The 21,614-nt window shown below is 41.7% G+C and overlaps 1 protein-coding gene across 2 annotated transcripts in view; it reads left to right on the forward strand.

Moving 5' to 3' along the window:
• Positions 1-18,827, forward strand: part of LOC137379001 (plasmolipin-like) — a 30,640-nt gene extending 11,813 nt beyond the window's left edge. Inside the window, exons 2-4 of one of the 2 annotated variants that reach the window (XM_068049577.1) lie at positions 10,826-11,002; positions 14,396-14,518; positions 14,793-16,323. In XM_068049577.1, coding sequence (XP_067905678.1) covers positions 10,826-11,002; positions 14,396-14,518; positions 14,793-14,900 — 408 coding nt within the window. In that variant the 3' untranslated portion in view covers positions 14,901-16,323. The other variant, XM_068049576.1, reaches the window with a different exon arrangement.
• The last annotated feature ends 2,787 nt before the right edge of the window (positions 18,828-21,614 follow it).

Below are 21,614 nucleotides of genomic sequence, written 5' to 3' on the forward strand. Positions count from 1 at the left end.
ATCCAAATGGCCATTATATATACGTAAACCTAGATATTGGAATGCTGGCAAATGGTTTGATCAAAGGGGACATCACTTCGAGTCACATTCTGTCCTCCGCACTATCCATGCCCTGGCATTTTCTAGCAGGGATGGCAAATGGGAAACCTGGCTGACTTTTTACCTTCTATTATCCCATAAATGCCACGACCAATTGTAATGCCCGATACTGTTATCCTAACTGAGATAACAGATTGGAAACCAAAAGCGAGAACATGGTTTCACTTCACTTTACCAGCTGATTCTGTTGCAGTCCGAGGAACAACAACAATACCTCGATGACATAGGATTACGTTTCAAGAGACTTTTTGTAGCAACAAGGAAAGCTTATTGAAGCACATCAGGCACTATGACAACACATTACAAGCCTAATGAAAATTGCAACACTGAGGCCATTGTATTCACTGCAGTGGTTTGACAATGAGAATGGGAGCCATGAGGAGAGGATCAGCCTTTTTAAAAAAAAAAAAAGGCTCCATGATCAACTACATACAATTCATTCCGATCAAGGATTTGCAAACTCCAAATGCCTCATGTAGGGCATTTTTAAAAAAGTTTCTTCTTGCTTCTGTTGAAGACCGTTCCATAGGTGCTGGCAGCTATAAGCATCAATAGACTATTTGGGCTGGGAGAAGTGGGTATTGGCAGCATTACAAGAGATGCTGTCCTTGCCTCACATCCACACATACCAGTTGTGTCACTGAACAGTGATCTAGAACAATGGCTTATTTTCCTAGCCTGGGGGGATTGAAGCCAATTGTAACTCTTAGTGCAGCTGTGGCTGAAATCAGCTACCTCAGGCCAAACCAGGGATTGAACTTGGGACCTCAACCTACACATCTGAGTGTTAAATCAGGCTATGTATTATTCCTCTGAGCCACCAGAGGAACTACTTCGAGCTCATACAGTCTAATGGTGTAACAGAAATCTTTAAACCACCACCACTGAAATAATGAGTTATAAAGAATCGCCAACTATTCCAACATCAATAGCATTTGAACACAGATGTGACCTCAATTTAAGAGAACACATACAAATGAATGCTTTATATTTATGGACAAACTGCTCACCTAAATCAAGGCTGACACTCCAGTGCAGTGCTGAGGGAGTGCTGCACTGTTGGAGGTGCCATCTTCCAGATGAGATGTTAACCCATGGCCCATCTGCTCGGCTGGTTGTAAAAGATTCCATGGCACTTTTTTTGAAAAAGAGCAGGGAGTTATTCCTGCTATCCTGGCAATATTTATCCCTCAATCAGCATCACAAAAAACAAATTATCTGGGTCATTATTACATTGCTGTTTGTGGGAGCTTGCTGTTTGCAAATTGGCTGCCATGTTTCCTTCATTATAACAGTGACGACACTTCAAAAAGTATTTAATTGGCTGCAAAGCACTTTGAGACGTCCAGTGGTCATGAAAGACGCTATATAAATGCAAGTCTTTTTCTTTCTTTGGTCCTACTTGCTATGTTTCTGGGTGAAGGCCATGTTTAAATTCGTGAAAAATAAATTTTAAACACATTCGAAAGAATTTCCCTGCTCGGTGATATTTTGCACTCATCTGCTGGCTGGGATGGCAGTGAGAGAATTGTTAATGCTGTCCCAAAATTAAACTGGATGTTATGACAGTGGAGTTCGTTTTGATGATACATCCCTGTTCTTTATTTTTCTTATGTTCTTACAGAAAAATATTGAGTACAACCTAACACCTACTTGACTCTATACCATACATAGGGCCCCAAGCCATAACAGATTCAGCAGGGTCAAAAGATTACTGGTGCAGACTCACCTAGGCAGCCAACTTGTAGAATGTTATCGGGCAGAAACAAGCCATTTGGTCCATTAAGATTATACCAGTGTTTTTCTCCACATGAGCTACCTAGTTTAAATCCTCACTCTCCACTTCCTTTTTTCTAAAAACTTTTTATGGGCCCTGCTTCAAAATCTAATCAGCTTCTCACTTCCCCTTTTTATTGTTACAATTCTCTTCAATTTGTGCCCTCGTTACCATCTCACTGAACAGTGGAAATAATCTAAAATTCACCTCATCATAACCCTTTAACCTTCTCAACTCAAGTGAAACAACAGCAACGGCTCAAGTCTCTTCAGAGTTGTAAATCCTCATCCCTGGGAACATCCAACTGCACCTTGTCCATTACTTTTATATCCTTCCTCTAATGTGGTGCCAAAACGGCACATATTCCAGCTTCAAGCTGATTGAAGACCTGGAAACATTCAACATTACCTCCTGGCTTTTTGTTTCCCTGCAACTAAATTTAAAACTATTTCCCCTTTTGATGGCCTTATCTAGCTGGAGTATTGCATCCTATTCTGGGCACCACACTTTAGGAAAGATATGAAGGCATTGGAGAGAGTACAGAGGAGATTTGCAAGAATGGTTCCAGGGATGAGGAACCTCAGTTATGAAGATAGTCCCAACTTCTCCAAACTATTTCCTTAGAGAAAAGATGGGTGAGAGGTGATTTTACAGAGCTATTCAAAATTGAGTGGTCTGGACAGAGTATATAGGGAAACTCTGAAATGATCGAGAACGAGAGGGCACAGATTTAAAGTGATTGGCAAAAAAGCAACTTGAGGAAAAATTTCTTCACACAACGAGTGGTTAGGATCTGGAATGCACTGCCTGAGAGTGTGGTGGAGGCAGATTCAATCGAGGCATTCAAGAGGGAATTAGACTGTTATCTAAAAAGGAAGAATGTGCAGGGTTATGGGGAAAAGTGGAGGGGAATGGCATTCAGTGAATTGCTCATTTGGAGAGCCAGTGCAGACACGATGGGCCAAATGCCGCCTCCTGCGCTGTAACAATTCTGTGATCTACCTGTGCTGCTTTCCTTAATGACTTGTGTATCTGCATGCTAAGGTGTCTCAGTCCCTCTATCCCTGGTCTGCTTATCTAAGGAAGGATATACTTGCCATAGAGGGAGTGCAATGGAGGTTCACCAGATTAATCCCTGGGATAATGGCATTGTTTTGAGGAGAGATTGCAGAAACTGGACCTGTATTCTCTAGAGTTTCAAAGAGGTGACTTCATTGAAACTTACAAACTTTTTACGGGGCTTGACAGGGTAGATGTGAATTGGATGTTTCCCTAGGCTGGTGAGTCTAGAACAAGGGGACGGAGTCTCAGAATAAGGGATAGGCCATTTAAGACTGAGATGAAGAGGCTGTTTGAGGGTAAATCAACATCTGACATGTGGGAGTCTTTCAAACGTCAGTTGATTAGAATCTAGGACCGGCATGTTCCTGTGAGGAAGAAGGATAAGTTTGGCAAGTTTCGGGAACCTTGGATAACGAGGGATATTGTGAGCCTAGTCAAAAAGAAAAAGGAAGCCTTCGTAAAGGCTAGAAGGCTGGGAACGGACGAAGCCCTTGAGGAATATAAAGTAGGAAGGAACTTAAACAAGGGGTCAGGAGGGCTAAAAGGGGTCATGAAAAGTCATTGGCAAACAGGATTAAGGAAAATCCCAAGGCTTTTTATACGTATATAAAGAGCAAGAGGGTAACCAGGGAAAGGGTTGGCTCACTCAAGGACAGAGGAGGGAATCTATGTGTGGAGCCAGAGGAAATTGGCGAGATACTAAATGAGTACTTTGCATCAGTATTCACCAAAGAGAAGGACTTGGTGGATGATGAGTCTAGGGAAGGGAGTGTAGATAGTCTCGGTCATGTCGTTATCAAAAAGGAGGAGGTGTTGGGTGTCTTAAGGTAGATAAGTCCCCAGGGCCTGATGGGATCTACCCAGAATACTGGGGGAGGCAAGGGAAGAAATTGCTGGGGCCTTGACAGAAATCTTTGTATCCTCATTGACTACAGGTGAGGTCCCAGACGACTGGAGAATAGCCAATGTTGTTCCTTTGTTTAAGAAGGGTAGCAAGGATAATCCAGAAAATTATAGGCCGGTGAGCCTTACGTCAGTGGTAGGGAAATTATTAGAGAGGATTCTTTAGGACAGGATTTACTCCCATTTGGAAACAAATGAACTTATTAGCGAGAGGTAGCAATGGTTTTGTGAAGGGGAGGTCATGTCTCACTAAGTTGATTGAGTTTTTTGAGGAAGTGACGAAGATGATTGATGAAGGAAGGGTAGTGGATGTTTTATTTATTTTTTATTTAGAGATACAGCACTGAAACAGGCCCTTCGGCCCACTGAGTCTGTGCCGACCGGCAACCACCCATTTATACTAACCCTACAGTAATCCCATATTCCCTACCACCTACCACTACGGGCAATTTATAATGGCCAATTTACCTATCACCTGCAAGTCTTTGGCTGTGGGAGGAAGCCGGAGCACCCGGCGAAAACCCACGCGGTCACGGAGAACTTGCAAACTCCGCACAGGCAGTACCCAGAATTGAACCCGGGTCCCTGGAGCTGTGAGGCTGCGGTGCTAACCACTGCACCACTGCCGCCCGTCGTCTATATGGACTTCAGTAAAGCCTTTGACAAGGTCCCTCATGGCAGACTGGTACAAAAGGTGAAGTCACAGGGGATCAGAGGTGAGCTGGCAAGATGGATACAGAACTGGCTCGGTCATAGAAGACAGAGGGTAGCAGTGGAAGGGTGCTTTTCTGAATGGAGGGCTGTAACTAGTGGTGTTCCGCAGGGATCAGTGCTGGGACCTTTGCTGTTTATAGTATATATAAATGATTTGGAGGAAAATGTAGTTGGTAAGTTTGCGGACGACACAAAGGTTGGTGGAGTTGCGGATAGTGATGAAGATTGTCAGAGGATACAGCAGGATATAGATCGGTTGGAGACTTGGGTGGAGAAATGGCAGATGGAGTTTAATCCGGACAAATGTGAGGTAATGCATTTTGGAAGATCTAATGCAGGTGGGAAGTATACAGTAAATGGCAGAACCCTTAGGAGTATTGACAGGCAGAGAGATCTGGGCATACAGGTCCACAGGTCACAAAGTGGCAACACATGTGAATAAGGTAGTCAAGAAGGCATATAGCATGCTTGCCTTCATCGGTCGGGGCACAGAGTATAAAAATTGGCAAGTCATGCTGCAGCTGTACAGAACCTTAGTTAGGCCACACTTGGAATATTGCTTGCAATTCTGGTCGCCACACTACCAAAAGGACATGGAGGCTTTGGAGAGGGTACAGAAGAGGTTTAACAGGATGTTGCCTGGTCTGGAGGGCATTAGCTATGAGGAGAGGTTGGATAAACTCGGATTGTTTTCACTGGAACGACGGAGGTGGAGGGGCGACATGATAGAGGTTTACAAAGTTATGAGCGGCATGGACAGAGTGGATAGTCAGAAGCTTTTTCCCAGGGTGTAAGAGTCAGTTACTAGTAGGCATAGGTTTAAGGTGCGAGGGGCAAAGTTTAGAGGGGATATGCGAGGCAAGTTCTTTACACAGAGGGTGGTGAGTGCCTGGAACTTGCTGCCAGGGGAGGTGGTGGAAGCAGGTACGATAGCGACGTTTAAGAGGCATCTTGACAAATACATGAATAGGATGGGAATAGAGGGATACGGTCCCCGGAAGTGCAAAAGGTTTTGGTTTAGACAGGCATCAAGATCGGTGTAGGCTTGGAGGGCCGAATGGCCTGTTCCTGTGCTGTACTGTTCTTTGTTCTTCTTTGTTCTTTGAATTTCTTTACTCAGAGGATGGTGAATCTGTGAAATTCTCTACCCCAGATGGCTGTGGAAGCTCAATCATTAAGGATGTTCAAGACAGAAATCGATAGTTTTCTGGATACTAATGACCTCAAGGGATATGGGGATAGTAGGGGGAAAATGGCGTAGAGGTAATGAGCCATGATCTGTTTGAATGGTGGAGCAGGTTCGACGAGCCAAATGGACGACGACTGCTCCTACTTCCTATGATTCTATTCCATTTACAATTTTGCTGTTCAAGGTGTATATCCACTATTTTATTTTTCTGCACAAGAGGGAATGATTAAACGTGTAATACATGGCATTATTTTTTAAATTTAGTTTGATACACTTTGTCCATATTGAGTTGCACTAATTTCATTATGTTGCACAAAGTCCTAAACTCAAGGCACTCGCCTCTGCACTTGTTCTTCAGGCAGAGTCAATGTGGTTTTGTGAAAAGGAAATCATGCTTAACCAATTTATTGGAGTTCTTTGAAGATGTAACATATATGCTGTGGATAAAGGGGAAACTGGTGGATATACTGTACTTAGATTTCCAGAAGGCATTTGATAAGATACCACATCAAAGGTTATTGGCAAGATGTGTGCCACAAGGATCAGTGATGGGGAGCTTTTTACAATTTACATAAATAACTTGGATGAAGGGACCGACGGTATGGTTGCTAAGTTTGCTGATGAGGCAAAGATAGGTAGGAAAGTAAGCTGTGAAGAGGACGTAAGGAGGTTACAAAGGGAGATAGATAGGTTAAGTGAGTGGGCAAAGATGGGCAAATACTCCACATGGAGTATAATGTGGGAAAATGTGAAATTGTCTATTTTGGCAGGTAGGAAAAAGAAGCATGTTATCTAAATGGTGAGAGATTGCAGAGCTCTGAGATGCAGAGGGATCTGGGTGTCCTAGTGCATGAATTGCAAAAAGTTAGTATGCAGGTTTGGCAAGTAATTAGGAAAGCTAATAGAATGTTATCGTCTATTCTGAGGGAAATTGAATGCAAAAGTAGGGAGGTTATGCTCCAGTTATACAGGGCATTGGTGAGACCACATCTGGAGTACTGTGTACAGTATTGGTCTCCTTATTTAAGGAAGGACGTAAATGTGTTGGAAGCAATTCAGAGAAGGTTTACTGGACTAATACCTGGGATCGGCTTGTATCTGCTGGAATTTAGAAGAGTAAAAGGCAACTTGATTGAAACATATAAGATCCTGAGGGGTCTTGACAGGGTGGATGTGGAAAGGATGTTCTCCCATGTAGGAAAATATAGAACTAGGGTTTGCCCATTTAAGAGAGAGATGAGGAGAATTTTTTTTCCTGTCAGAGGGTTGTGAGTCTTTGGAACTCTCTCTTCCTCAAAAGGCAGTGGAAGCAGAGTCTTTGAATATTTTTAAGGCAGAGGTAGATAGATTCTTGATCAGAAAGGGGCTGAACTGTTATTGGGGGTGGGCAGGAATGTGAAGTTGAGGTTACAATCAGATCAGCCATGATCATCTTGAATGGTGGAGCAGGCTCGAGGGGCCGAGTGGCCTACTGCTGCTCCTAACTTGTATGTTTTTTTAATACTTTCAATGGATGTGGGCGTCATTGGCAAGGCCAGCATTTGTTGTCCATCCCTAATTTCCCTCAAAGGTGGTAGTGAGCCACTTTCTTGAACTGCTGCAGTCCATCTGGTATAGATACACTCAGTGTATTCTAGGAAGAGAGTTTCTGGTTTTTGATCCAGCGACAGTGAATGAATGGTGATATAGTTCCAAGTCCGGATGGTGTATGTTGGAGAGGAATTTTCAGATAGTGGTGCTCCCCATGAGTTTGCTGCCCTTGTCCTTCTCCAAGGTAGAGGTCGCAGTTCTGGAATGTGCTGTCGAAGGAGGGTTGGCGAATTTGAGGTTCTTTTAAGGCTGAATGTTGGAAGCTGGTCTCTGTGCTGGAGTGCTCTGTTGTCTCATCTGTGACCTTGAGTGCAAACATGGGAATGGACTGCTTGCATTTACTACACAGAAATCAACTGTCCTAATCTGCAGGGACATTTGAGACTTTTTTTCAAATGTACAATTCCATTGACTCCCAGAACCCCAGTTGCTTAAAAGCTGCTTTTAGTTGATATTGCCACCAGCTCCTGATGTACAGCCCAATGGCAAACTCAGAGTAATGTTGCCATATTCACCAGGACTTGCCACTGAGGTGAACTTTGCAGGAAAAAGCATGGGTAGTCTTTGTACTTCTTGCAAGTCGACTTTGGGGTTTCCATCAGTTGTGCAAGGCTGGGACAAGAGTTAGCAGATCAAAAAACAATATAAGCTCTCACTCTTCTCCGCCTTAGTGCTGAGTGTCAGCCATGGTTCAGTGGTAACACTGTCACCTCTTGAGTTTAGAAGGCAGCAGATTCAAACCCATTGCAGAGACTTGAGCACATAATCCTGGCTGATGTCCCAGTGCAGTACTGAGGCAGTGCTGCACTGTTGGTGTTGTCTTTCAGATAGATATAAACAATCCAGGCGCTGCTGCACAAACCACTGACCACCTCCTGGCGCTTACCCATTGTCTCTCGAAACAAGGAGGCCGAAGAAGAAGAAACAATCTCATGACACTGCTTTGAAGAAGAGCAGGGGGATTTCTTTCCAGTGTCCTGGCCAATATTTATGCATCAACCAACATCTATAAAATAGGTTTTATTATCTGGTCATTATCTCATTGTGGCTTGCGGAACTTCACTGCACACAAATTGGCTGTTGCGTTTCCTACATTACAACAGTGACTACACTTAAAGTACTTCAGTGGCTGTAAAGCACTTTGGCACAGTCTGAGGCCAGAAAAGGTGCCTTTTTAAATGCAAGTTTGTACATTTTAAAAAAAAAATGTACAAATTACTTTACACGATAGTATGCAACTGACTTATAAGGAGAAAGTAATCTTTGCCTCCCGTTATAGTGCAAAAGCACACAAGATAGCAATAGAAACAAATTAAATGCATACGTTTTAAAGGACAGTCTGAAGACTTGTCTAATTGAAAAATTAACCACCAAGCAATAAAAGAACCATTAAAAATCCAACAAAATTCCCTTGTAATCAAGTAAGTGGAAATCTAATTTGCATACTAATTGATCAAAGGCGTAATCAAATTGAATCAAATACCTTGTTGCTGCATATTTACATTGAGGGTATTTCAGCTAACTCGGCCCCAGGCTCCATAATGTCTCCCCTCCCCACCCCCAAAAAAAACAATTCCACCTCCTGTAAGGCCCTGTTTAAAACCCATCTCTTTTGCCAACCATCTGGTCTTCCCTCCTAATACTGCCTTCATTGGCTTAGCTTCATATTTTGCCTGCCTTGGAACATTTTTCTACATTTTAAGTAAGGTTTTATATTACATAGCACAAGCTCACTTTCTCCAAAAATCAGCCTAACTGTGCCAATTGCTATCTTACAAAGCTAAATGAGTCTGGGCAATGAAAAACAATTTCACAAGTTGCTTATTAAACAATAAGTATCCCACTTCTCCTTTTGTTTTTCCTTTTATAAGGGAATAACATGTACTTCCAGGCATACATTTATGGCTGGCAAACTAGAAATTGCTGACATAACAAACTACCCTGACAATAATAACCCTCTAAAGAGGCACTGTGAATTGTTTTAATATTGATTTTAAAGGGTGAATGAAGCTCCTTCTATGGGTCAGTTGCTGAACAGCATGGAGATGAAGCTATCAATCAGCAGGACACAGGTTTAACTTCTGGTCTGTGCTGAGTTACTTCATGCAATTTAGCCTCAATGCCTTAGATTCTGGATGGAAAATTGACTGGTGGAGGGGACTATAAGTCAGAGTTCCCACTGCTAATGACTTTAAAAAAAAAAAAAATTATTTCTGGTGAAGGGCCATTGACTCTGCTTCTCTCTCCACAGATGCTGCCAGACCTGCTGAGTATTTCCGGCATTTCTTTTTATTTCAGATTTCCAGCATCTGCAGTATTTTTCTTTTACTTTTTAAAATTATTTGTTTCATGAGATGTGGGCATCGCTGGCTAGGCCAGCATTTGTTGCCCATCCCTAAATTGCCCTTGAGAAGGTTGTGGTGAGCTGCCTTCTTGGACTGCTGCAGTCATGTCGGATGACCACATGTAGATCTCATACAAGGACAGGATTGGCTATGGTGCTCCTCACAAAATAATCTGCCAATACCCAATGTGTAGGCTTATACACTAATGATGACGCATTTCTTTGAGACACTAGAGGGAACCCCTGGAACTGTACTCCAACCACATCAATGTCTTCAAGAGAGGGGGAGAGGAAATCAACAACAGAAAAAGCCCCATCTAGTGTAATACTGAACCATGCAGACCAGGAAGGTCCTGGGTCCAGTTCTCAATGTGTGATCTCAGCTAGGGTAACAGTCCGAGCACTACAGCTGTATTAGAGAACAAATTGCAAATTGAACTAGGAATTTTCCTGGTCTCTGCTTCAGCTCCACATTGGCCAGTGCCAACTGAGGTGTTCGAGGAGGCTAGGCTCTGCGCTTGAATATCTTCATTTTCTGGATCTCCTTAGTCAACAGGGAATGAAAAGTTAGAAAAACATTGCAAGTTCTTAACATTAGCCATCTCTAATCAAGGATCAATTTTGGTTAAGGAGAAGGCCCATCTTTGGATAAGGACAAAGAATGGAACGCTGAAGGATTGGAGATGGAGAAGGCAGTGCACTGATGTTAACTGATGTTATTTGCAAGTTGGCCTAATCAAAGTCAGTCGTGGCTCAGTGGTAGCACTCTTGTCTCTGAGGCAGAAGATTGCAGTTCAAATCGCTCCACAGACTTGAGAACATAATCTAGGCTGCCATTTCAGTACTGTGGGAGTGCTGCACTATTGTTAAAACAAAGCACCCTCTGCCCCCTTAAATGGATATAAAAGATCTCTGTGCACTATTTGAAGAAGAGGAAGGGATTAACAACATCACGAAAACAGATTATCTGGACATTATCTCATTTGTGGGAGCTTGCTGTGTTATTAAATTGGCTGCTGCATTTGCTACAACAGTGACTACATTTCAAAAAAAATACTTAATTGACTGTGAAGCTTTAGGGGCATCCTGAGTGAAAGGCGTTATATAAATGCAAGTTCTTTCTAATGTTTTGTTTTATTCTGTGCAGGTATTTGGTTTGTTGGTGTGGGCGCTGATTGCTGGCTCAAGAATCCGGAGTGGTGATGCTGCATTTGGATGGGTGATCTTTGTGGCCATCTTCCTGTGGATCCTCACCATTATTATCTTTATCTTCTTCCTGCTGAGCCTGACTCCTAAACTCCCAATGGTACCTTGGGCTCGCCTGGTAGGTTTCATTAAAAAAGATCTTGGTGGGATCTCCAATGTTTCCAGTGCGGGCAGGATGGTCCGAATTGCCTCCTGCTGCAGTGTAACAATTCTGTGATTCTGCAAAAGCAGCAAATCCGTCTGGTTCTGCAGGTGTAAGTGACACCCCAGAAATAAATGGGATTCGTGGCTACAGTGAACAGGCAGCAAATCGGCCAGCAATTTACATCACAGTCCTTCAATTAATCAGTTCTCAAGATTCAAACATTCATACCACTATACAAGTTATCCTGAAACTCCACAAAGGGTTAGTGCAATGGCTCTGGCCCGAAATACTATTCATTTCACATTACTGCTGTCTATTTGCTTTCTTTCCTGATTTTAAGGTAATTAGCAGAAGAGTCAGAGGTGATATGAGGAGAGATTTTTGTTATGCAGTGGGTTATTATGATCTGGGATGCACTGCCTGAAATTGTGATGGAAGCAGATTCAATAGTAACTTTCAAGGGGAAATTGGATCGATGGTTGAAGAAGAGAAAATTCAGGGTTATGTGGAAAGAACAGGACAGTGGGACTAATTGGATAGCTCTTTCAAAGAGCCAGTGCAGGCACAATGGGCTGAATTGGTGTCTTCTGTGCTGTAAGTTTCTATGATTCTAAATTATTTTATTTTCTGTACTCCGGTTTATCATTATGGTACCTGAAAAGCCAGGTTAAATTTGTTTTTATTGTATTATAGAGCTCAATACTCTTCGAGGTTTCTAGTCTTGCAGTGAATAGAGCAGAATTTGGTGGAGCCTGCTCATCTCAACTGTGGTTGTTTTCCTTTTCAAATTGTAGTTTCTGTCAACACAGGCCATCTTTGACTGAGGGAGCAGCTGGAGAACTGCACCACAACCTGATGGTTGTCTTTATTATAGCAATTGTCCTTGGTTATAGGTTAAAACACTTTTTGTAGCATGGAATACGAGGTGGGCTGTACATAGCACAGAGTGATGGTGAGTGAACTTTACAAAGCAGGTATTAGGATTCAATCTCCAGGACCACTCGAGTGATGGCAGTGTTAGGCTTTTATAATATAAAATAAAAACAAGAAATGCTGGAAATACTCAGCAGGTCTGGCAGCATCTGTGGAGAGAGAAGCAGAGTTAACGTTTCAGGTCAGTGACCTTTCATCAGAACAGGTGGTTTACCTTTTCAAAATTCTATAGATTCTTGAAAGGTTCCTGCAGACTGGAAAGTAGCAAATGTAACCCCACTATTTAAGAAAGGAGGGAGAGAGAAAATGGGGAACTACAGACCTGTTAGTTTGACGTCCGTAGTAGGGAAAATGTTAGAATCTATTTTAAAGGATGTGATAACTAGACACTTAGAAAATAATCATAAAATTGGGCAGAGTCAACATGGATTTATGAAAGGGAAATCATGTTTGACAAACCTGTCGGAGTTTTTTGAGGATATTACGTGTAGTACAGATAAGAGAACCAGTGGATGTGGTGTAGTTGGATGTTCAGAAGGCTTTTGAGAAGGTCCCTCACAGGAGGTTAGTAAACAAAGTTAGAGCACATGGGATTGGGGTAATATACTGGTATGGATTGAGAATTGGTTAACAGACAAAGTGCAGAGTAGGAATAAACGGGTCATTCTCAGGATGGCAGGCTGTTACTATTGGGGTACTGTAAGGATCAGTGCTGGCGACACAGCTATTCACAATCTATATAAATGATTTGGATGTGGGCACCAAATGCAGTATTTCCAAATTTGTTGATGACCCAAAACAAAAAGTTGTGAGGAGGATGCAAGGAGGTTTCAAGGGGACTTGAACAGGCTAAGTGGGCAAGAACATGGCAGATGGCAAAGAATGTGAATAAGTGTGAAGTTATCCACTTAGGCAGAAAAAAAACAGAAAGACAGAGTATTTCTTAAATGGTGAGAGGTTGAGAAGTGTTGTTTTCCAAAGGGACCTGGGTGTCCTTGTTCATGAGTCACTGAAAGCTAACATGCAGGTGCAGCAAGCAATTAGGAAGGCAAATAGTATGATGGGCTTCATTGCAAGGGGATTTGAGTACAGAAATAAAGACGTATTGCTGTAATTATATAGACCCTTGGTGAGACCACACCTGGAGTATTATGCACAGTTTTGGTCTCCTCATCTAAGGAAGGATATACTTGCCATAGAGGGAGTGCAACAGATGTTTACCACACTTATCCATGGGATGGCGGGATTGTCTTATGAGGGAAGATTGAGGAAAGTGGGCTGGCATTCTCTCGCGTTTCGAAGAATGAGAGGTGATCTCGTTGAAACTTACAAAATTCTTACAGGGCTGTGACAGGGTGGATGTAGATAGGATGTTTCCCCTGGCTGTTGAGTCTAGAACCAGGGGACATAGTCTCAGAATAATGGGCAAGCCATTTAAGACTGAAAAGGAGGAATTTCTTCACTGAGGGTACTGAATCTTTGGAATTCTCTACCCCAGAAGCTCAATCACTGAGCATGTTCAAGACCGAAATCGATAGATATCTGGATACTAATGACATGGGGGTAGCGCAGGAAAGTGGCATTGAGGTAGATAATCAGTTATGATCATTTCAATGGCGGAGCAGGCTTGACTGGCTGGCCTATTCCTGCTCCTATGTTCCTAACGCTGGATTTATTGAGATTTCCTTTTGAGCTTCTCCTGAGACACACTCGTGTAGAATTGCTAATCTATTAGGTGATCATAGCAGCATTGATACGGGAAGGAACATGATTCAATCTGCAGTATTTTGCATTTATGATTCAATCTGTTCTGTTTTCCTACTGAAATAAGAAACAGTAAAGATGTCAAGAAAGAAAAGATTTATTTTACATGAAAACCAGATTCCCATTTTTATACGTCCTGGCTAAAAGTGGTGCATTAGGTTCAGGTTGTGCTGAGTTAACTGATCTGAGTTGGGATAACATTAGGCCTCATGGTCCCTGTGTGTGTGGACATCAGGTGAAGTTAGGGGGAATCACAACAAAGCCTAATCCTATGGTAGAACAGTCTGCCAACACACTGTCTAGGTTCATGCGTGGAAGAAGAGCTGTTTGGGAAAGGTGCTGGAGGGCAATCGGCACCAGTGAACTCGAGACAGCAGGAAGCAGCACTTCATGAGATGAAGGAGGAAAACTGGGGAGAAAATATTCTTTTATAGCTGGAGTTTATTAAATAGTCATGCTCCTCAGGACTTGAAAATCCCTGATTCCATTTCCTTTAATCATTCCTGGAAAGCAGAGGGATTGGGAACTTAACTATAAGCCAATTTATTTTTGACATTCATTAGAATACACAGACATTGCTAGAACAATACAACAGTTATATTTAACATATTTCTTTAGTGACCTGTAGCTTGAGACAACTATTTTATATATGTTTTTCATTCTCCACAGCGGCTGTATTTTAATTTGGGCGCTACAGTTCTGTACCTAACTGCCTTCATTACCAATGCATCATCTGTTGACCCAACATCTATTAAAGGGTCTTACAGATACAATAACAGAGCAGCTGCTGCGGTGAGTATTTATATGTATTTTAAATTAGCCTTTACCTTTTAAAGTGAGTGGCATTAAAACATTTTACAAAATTGTAAAATCTGAAATGTATAAAATTTTTAAGGTATTGTTAATCTTGATTAATTGGATAACACAGTACTTGTTCCTTGCTCATTCATGCACAATCCAGCTGAATAGTCGGCTTTTGAACTGGCTGAAAACTCTTAAATTATTTCTGATGTAGCTGTTTTGTAAAGCTGTTAAAGTGAATAGGAAATAACTGTTGATTTTTCAGTTTCTATTGAGTCAGCAAGACCAGTCACTCGTGAGATTTGAGTGGAGTTGGCTGTATTCCTTTGCATCAAGATTCAGATTGGTACAAAGTCTTCTATCAACTAGCTGAAGCAGCAAAGCCTGTAGAAACCTGATCACTACCTCAGCAGGAAGAATTTTCTGTGTGTGGTTCATTTAGCAAAGACATAAATCTGTTCTTTATGTCATGAATGTACATTTGTTTTAAAGCACACAGTAATTCTTCCTCCATTGGATATGCAAATTTAAATCATTCAATCAAGTTCTCAATCAAAGATTCCTATTGGATATCTGAATATGAAGAAGGTTCTTTATGGTTATGTTCAGCTGTTGACAGAACAATGCAAAATCCATGGGATAATTACTCCTTAATACGTCATTATGACCTGAAATCCTAAAGAAGATCCGTTATACCTCAGCTACTCATGTGTCTAGCACAGAAATACAAGTGAGGCTTCTATATTGGTTATTATGTATGGTAATTTTGGTTTGAGGAATGTAGGAGCAGGACTAGGCCATTCAGCTCAGACTGTTTCACCATTCTTTTAGATCATGACTGATCTGTATCTTGACTCCATTTTTGGATCCATATTCCTTAAACCCCTTGCCCAACAAAAGTCTATTGATAAAAGCAAAATACTGCAGATGCTGGAAATCTGAAATAAAGACCAGAAATGCTGGAAATACTCAGCAGGTCTGGCAGCATCTGTGGAGAGAGAACCGAGTTAACTGTTCAGGTCAGTGACCTTTTCATCAGAACTGATCAGAAAAATCTACTGATCTCAGTCTTGAAAATTTCAAAGGACTCAACATCCACAGACTTGTATGGGAGAGAATTCGAGATTTCTGATATTCTTTGAATGAAAAAGTACTTCCTGATTTCACTCTTAACTGGGCTAACTCTGTGTGTCTTATTCTGAATTCCCCCATCAGAGGAACTAATTTCTCTGTCTATCCTATGGAATATCTATATCATTTTAAGCACCTCAATGAGATCATCGTTCAACCTTCTAAAAGGGGATAAAACCAAGTTTATGCAACTTGTTCTCATTATTCAACCCACACTGTTTAGGATTCAGAAATGATTCTGATGCAGTACTTATGGCAAAAATGTCAGAATTATTGATATTGTGGTATTACCGGCAGATCTGTGATCAAGTCCAAACCTGCAGCACCCACCCCCTTCCCTCCCTATCTGTGCTTGAAAATGCTGACTTGTGATTTTAGTTCCATGGGCACCTGAAGCTTTCTGGTATCTTGTCCAAGCTGCCATGTGTGTTTGTGAGCCCAGGCATTGAATGAACATTTGCAATCAGTGCGATTGACCCATCATTTACTTTCCAGCTCAGAGTATTGAGGAGTAACTAGGAGCAGGAATGCTGGTTGACTTTTTTTCATTCACCTTTCCCTACTTGCTTCATTCACCTCCCAGCACAAGTCGTCAGCTTCAGGAGAGAAGGGGGAAGGAGAATCTGTCAACTGTGCTGTGCAGGTCTAATGACATGATGTGCTTTTCCCACAGTTCTTTGCAGGTGTGGTGATGATAGCGTATGGAATAAGTACCTTCCTTTGCTTCCTATCACTGCAAAGAGGTGGTAGCAATGCAGCAACAAGTCAGGCAACTGGAAGTAATTCAGTATAGACTTTTTCATCAAGGTGGAGGTCACAACGTATTCGTTTTATACACTTTTGAAATGACAAGCAGATTGTCTCAACTGTCTCCAAAAGCACACTCCAGTCCAGCTGCTCATTCAGGCTGGTTACAGCCTCTAAATACACCGCAGTTACCAATGTCCAGAATAATTCAGAGTTGTTATTTTAAACTTCTTTGACTTCTTTCTTTTTTTGATATTGCAACTTTTCTTGTGGTTTGACATGTTTCCCTCTATAATAGAGTTCACTATAATCTCATCAGTGTTTATTTGTTACATGAGGAATTGTGTGTATTCCAACTGCATGGAAGTGAACTGCATCACGAGCATCTCAAAATATCTACCTTCAAAACAGTCCCGAGCATTGTTTGACTATCTTTAAGAAATATTACTGCTTGGCTCCTCTGCTGGAGTGGGTAAAGCTGTACATACCAGAAGGCCTTGTACTGGATTCTTGGCCTGCAAAGAGTTGGCTTATCTAGGGCAGGGCAGCAGTTGTACTGGGTGCCCTTAAGTGAGGGAGGGCAGAGAGAAACCAGCTGACTTCCTGGTCCCAATCACTATCCAGTGATACTTAATCCTAAGTGTTTCTGTGTAGGTATTAGGTGAAGCTCGGCTGCAATCCCTCTCCAGGTCGAACAGCCTGCCAGTGCCTAGTGTTGCAAGTTCACACAGTGAAATGCATCTTGAAATTCCAATCCTTTCAATACAGAATGGAATAACATTGAAAATCCAACTGTGCTTTCCACAGGAAATGGTCACAATCTTTGTGGTCATGAAGTACATGGTGCAACTCAATCATATCTATAACTCAGGTTGAGAATGCATGTTTTTCAAATTAGTCTTCAAGTCTTTCCTTGAAATCCATAAAGAATGCAGAAGCTTCCAACATAAAAGGACAATTCACTAAGTGAATATGCTGCTTTATCTATTTAATCACACTCTGCCAGTAAAGCCCTATCAATTACTCTGGATACAGTGAACTGTTCAGCAACAAACAAGATTCCACTTCCTCTAGAGAAGTATGATTAAAGGAATAGAAACTATTGTGTGAGTTTAGTGCAAAGACTTGCAACATAATTTTTTTTTTGTTATTGGTGCTGTAATCAACCAGGGTGACAACAGCAATGGCAGTGCAGAGGTACAACATGTCAGAACTCCACTGCCCAAAGCCAAGGCTGCTGGTCTTGGGCGGTGGGGTGTGAGGGTGGGGGCAGCAGGGGAGGAGAGAGAGAGACTTTGTAGCCCCACGTCTTGCTGAGATGCTGATCTCATCTTTGCTGCTGTGGAGAGGCACGAGGAGGAATTCAGTATGTTCAAGTTGCAGTGTGCGCGCCCTGGAACATGGTGCCCATCTCTAAGCTACGGTTGACTTATGACCCAGTAAATTCCAGCCATAGTTAAATATAAATTGAATAAACAGGATATATGGTGTCATTAAAGAAACACTCCAAGGCACTTAACCGAGCCATAATCGGAAAGTAAAATGGACACTGAACCATGTGAGAAATTAGGAGGAGGTGACCAAAGGATTGGTCAGAATAGAGCCTTAAAAGGAGGAGAGGGAGGTGAAGATCAGGGCAGATTGAGGGAGGGAAGTTCAGACCATGGCGTCTTGGTGGCTGAAGCTATGTCTGCCAATGCTGGACTGAAGGGGGTAGGGGATGTGTAAGAGGCGAGAGTCAGGAACAGAGAGTTCAAGGTGTGTGGTAGGGCTGGAGGAGATTAGAGATTGCTTGGGGTTGAACAGGACCGAGGTGGTGAACATTTTTGTTTGTACTACTAAAGTACACCAAGGAGGAAAGAGTGAATAACCAGAATTAAACAAACTCTAATTGATACAGCACACATACTTGTAAAGATTAGTATTAGGTGAGGAGGAAGGAAAATTAAATGGTGCAAGGATTGCAATAGTAATCTTTCAAAACAAATATTTTCAAGGTTTTTTTTTGCTTGTTTAAAGTCTAAACACAAACCTTTGATCATAGCAGGAATCTTTTTCTTCAAATAGAATACATAAAACTGCAGTTAACATAGAAGACGGAACTGCTTTGAAACAGCATTCTAATTTGCAGAGATTGGCTTTTTTTGTACAAGATCTGCCAGCATCTTTATAAAAACACCTTCCATTTTACCTGTTCCAGTACAAATGTCCACTATTGTATACTTTATTACTGTTGCTTTTCTGCATTTCATTTGTTACGGTTGCATAATCTAAAACATCCTCCTGGTTCTATGGTATGTTGATTCTAATTGTAATATCATTTAAAAACAAATAAAAATTTCATAAGTAGGTAATTGACATTTCTTTACACCCTGAATTATAATTATATAAAATCTCTCATCTGTTATACATAATTGCTTATTTATTGTGTTAACATTCTAATAAAAGGAATTAGTCACCAACCTGTGGTTGTGTATTTTTCATGTTGATCAATACTAAAGTACAATTGACTTTTTTTCTTTAGGCACTTTGCCTGACTTTCCTGAAATCACATTCATTATGGGGTATGGTGCCAGGGGCTGGCACCCCAGTAGGTGGTCCTTAATGAGCCTAGAAATTTAACTATGGGGGTATCACCGTCAAACCCAACCTTGTTCTCAATAACTGCACCCATGTTTTGAGCAGAAGTCAGTGGATCAGGAATGGGAACCCTGGGTGATTTCATCCCCTCCCTCATCCAAAGGTGCTGAAGCCCTTTGCTGCCACCTTGTCCAGAGAACAAGGATCTAGCTTGGGACCTTCCCTGGTTTGTACAAGTTCGCTTCACACAAGGCACTTAACAACTTGAGCATCAGGATTTGTCAAAACAAAATAAAAATGTCATTGCAAATTTAACACAGCATAAATTACTTCATGGAGGAGATAGCTGTTTCAGATTTCTAAATGAAAATTCCATTACTTTTGTTTCCATACTTCTAGAAAACCTCATTTAAAATTTAACAAGGCATTGTTTTCATTCACAGGATGTGCATGTTGCTGGCAAGGCCAGCATTTAATGCCCATCCCTAACTGCTTGAGAAGGTAGGGGCAAGCACCCTTTTTAAACCATTGCAGTCCATGTAGTATAGGTACACCTATAGTGCTATTGGGAAGTTCCAGGATTTATAGCCACCAATACTGCAGGATATTTCCAAGTCAAGATGGAGTGTGACTTGAAGGGGAACTTGCAGGTGGTGGTCCTATACACTGGCTGCCCTTGCCCTTCTAGGTGATAGTGGGCATAGGTTTGGGAGGTGCTGGCAAAGAAGCCTTGGTGAATTGCTGCAGTGCATCTTGTAAATAGTATACACTGCAACCATGGTATGCCAGTGGTGGATGGGGTGCTGATCAAACACGTTTTGTCCTGGATGTTGAGATTAATTGTTGTTGGAACTGCACCCGTGCAGGGAAGTGGAGAGTATCCCCTCACACTCCTGACTTGTGCCTTGTTGCTGGTGGAACGGCTTTGGAGAGTCAGAAGGTGAGTCACTCACTACAGATTTCCCAGCATCTGACCTGCTGGTATAGCCATAGTATTTATGTAGCGAGACCACCTAGGTTTCTGGTCAATGGAAACCCCCAGAATGTTGAGAGAGGGGGATATGATGATAATAATACCAAGAAGAGATGCCTAGACTCTCGCTTGTTGGAAATGGTCATCACCTGGCACTTGTGTGGCACAAATGTTATTTGCCACTTAGTATCCAAAGCCTGAAAGTTGTCCAGGTTTTGCTGTATGTGGGAACTGACTTAAGAAAGGAACTGAACATTGTGCAATCATGAATGAACATCCCCACTTCTGACCTTATGATGGAAGGAAGATTATTGATGAAGCAGAGGATGGTTGGGCCTGAGGAATGACCTTCCACAACCAAACAAAGAATTTACACAAAGTTTGTTCATAGGGGCATAATCAGAAAGAGACACCAAACCATATGAGATACTAGATGTAACCAAATGCCTAGTTAAAGGAGAGTATTGAAGGAGAGGCAACTCTGGAGCATAGGATCTCCAGCTAAAAGCACAGCTGACAAACTGGAGTGAAGGGGAGGCACAAGAGGCCAGAATCAGAGCAACAGTGAGTTCAAGGCATGTAGTAGGGCTCGAGGTAGTTAAATTATTTCAGTAGGTTGAACAGGTCAGAGGTTGCAAACATTCTTGTTTTTACTAAAAGTACAGTACATCCAGGGAGGGAGTGAATGGCCAGAATTAAACAAAATATTTTCATTATACACATATATGGATCAATTAAAAAAAAATAATTTGATAGTGAGAAAGGGAAATAAAATGGTGCAAAGTTTGAAATAGCAATATTTAAAACAAGATTTTTTCAAAGTTTTATTGTTTAAATCTAAACAAGAACCTTTGTGATCTTAATAGATATCATTCCTTTGAACTTCTAGACCATTGGAACAATCAAACTGGGGTTGTTACATTGACTTACATGGGGGTAACATACTGAAACTCACTTTCCCTCATTAGGCAAAATTCATTAGTTCTTGGCCAAGTCTTAAGAGTACAGTGCAGCAACAAACCACTTCTCTCAACAGAATAAAAAAACTGGCAGTACCAGCCTCTGATCAGTAGAAGGGAATAGACTGGTTGCTCACAAGAACAGTAACCATAGAAACATCAATAGCTTCTACTGACCCATTCTGCCAACTGGACGAAATACAACAGCAGGAGGCTGGTGAGATAATAGAATCTAAAGCAGGAAAATAACATTTTAAAAACCTGCAGTCTTTTAAATTTTATTCAATGAGTAAATGCTTATAAATACATACATTTAATACTTTACATATAGTTGTCAATCGCTACTTACGTGCCCTTTGATTAGGGCATCCAAAGTGGATATTGATCCAGATTTTTGGCATTCATAGGCCCCCATTTGTCTTACAGCACAACCAGCATTATCATTCTGACTTGGATGGTATGACTGTATGTAATGAGATGACTATGCTGCCTCCAGAGTCTCCAAGACCCATCTAAAGAGGTAATTTTCAGCTGCACCTCTGAAAAAGGAGTGCTGACCTTAATACAATGTAAATGCTGGCACTGGAGGAAGAGGCTGGCATGTTTTTTGGTCACTGGCAAGCTGATTGACTCAGTCCCTCTAATTCTCCAGACCAGCACTGCATGTTTGTTGCTCTCTGACACAGGCACTTTTCCC

Source organism: Heterodontus francisci, chromosome 17 (genome assembly GCF_036365525.1).
Source record: "Heterodontus francisci isolate sHetFra1 chromosome 17, sHetFra1.hap1, whole genome shotgun sequence".
Taxonomy (NCBI): domain Eukaryota; kingdom Metazoa; phylum Chordata; class Chondrichthyes; order Heterodontiformes; family Heterodontidae; genus Heterodontus; species Heterodontus francisci.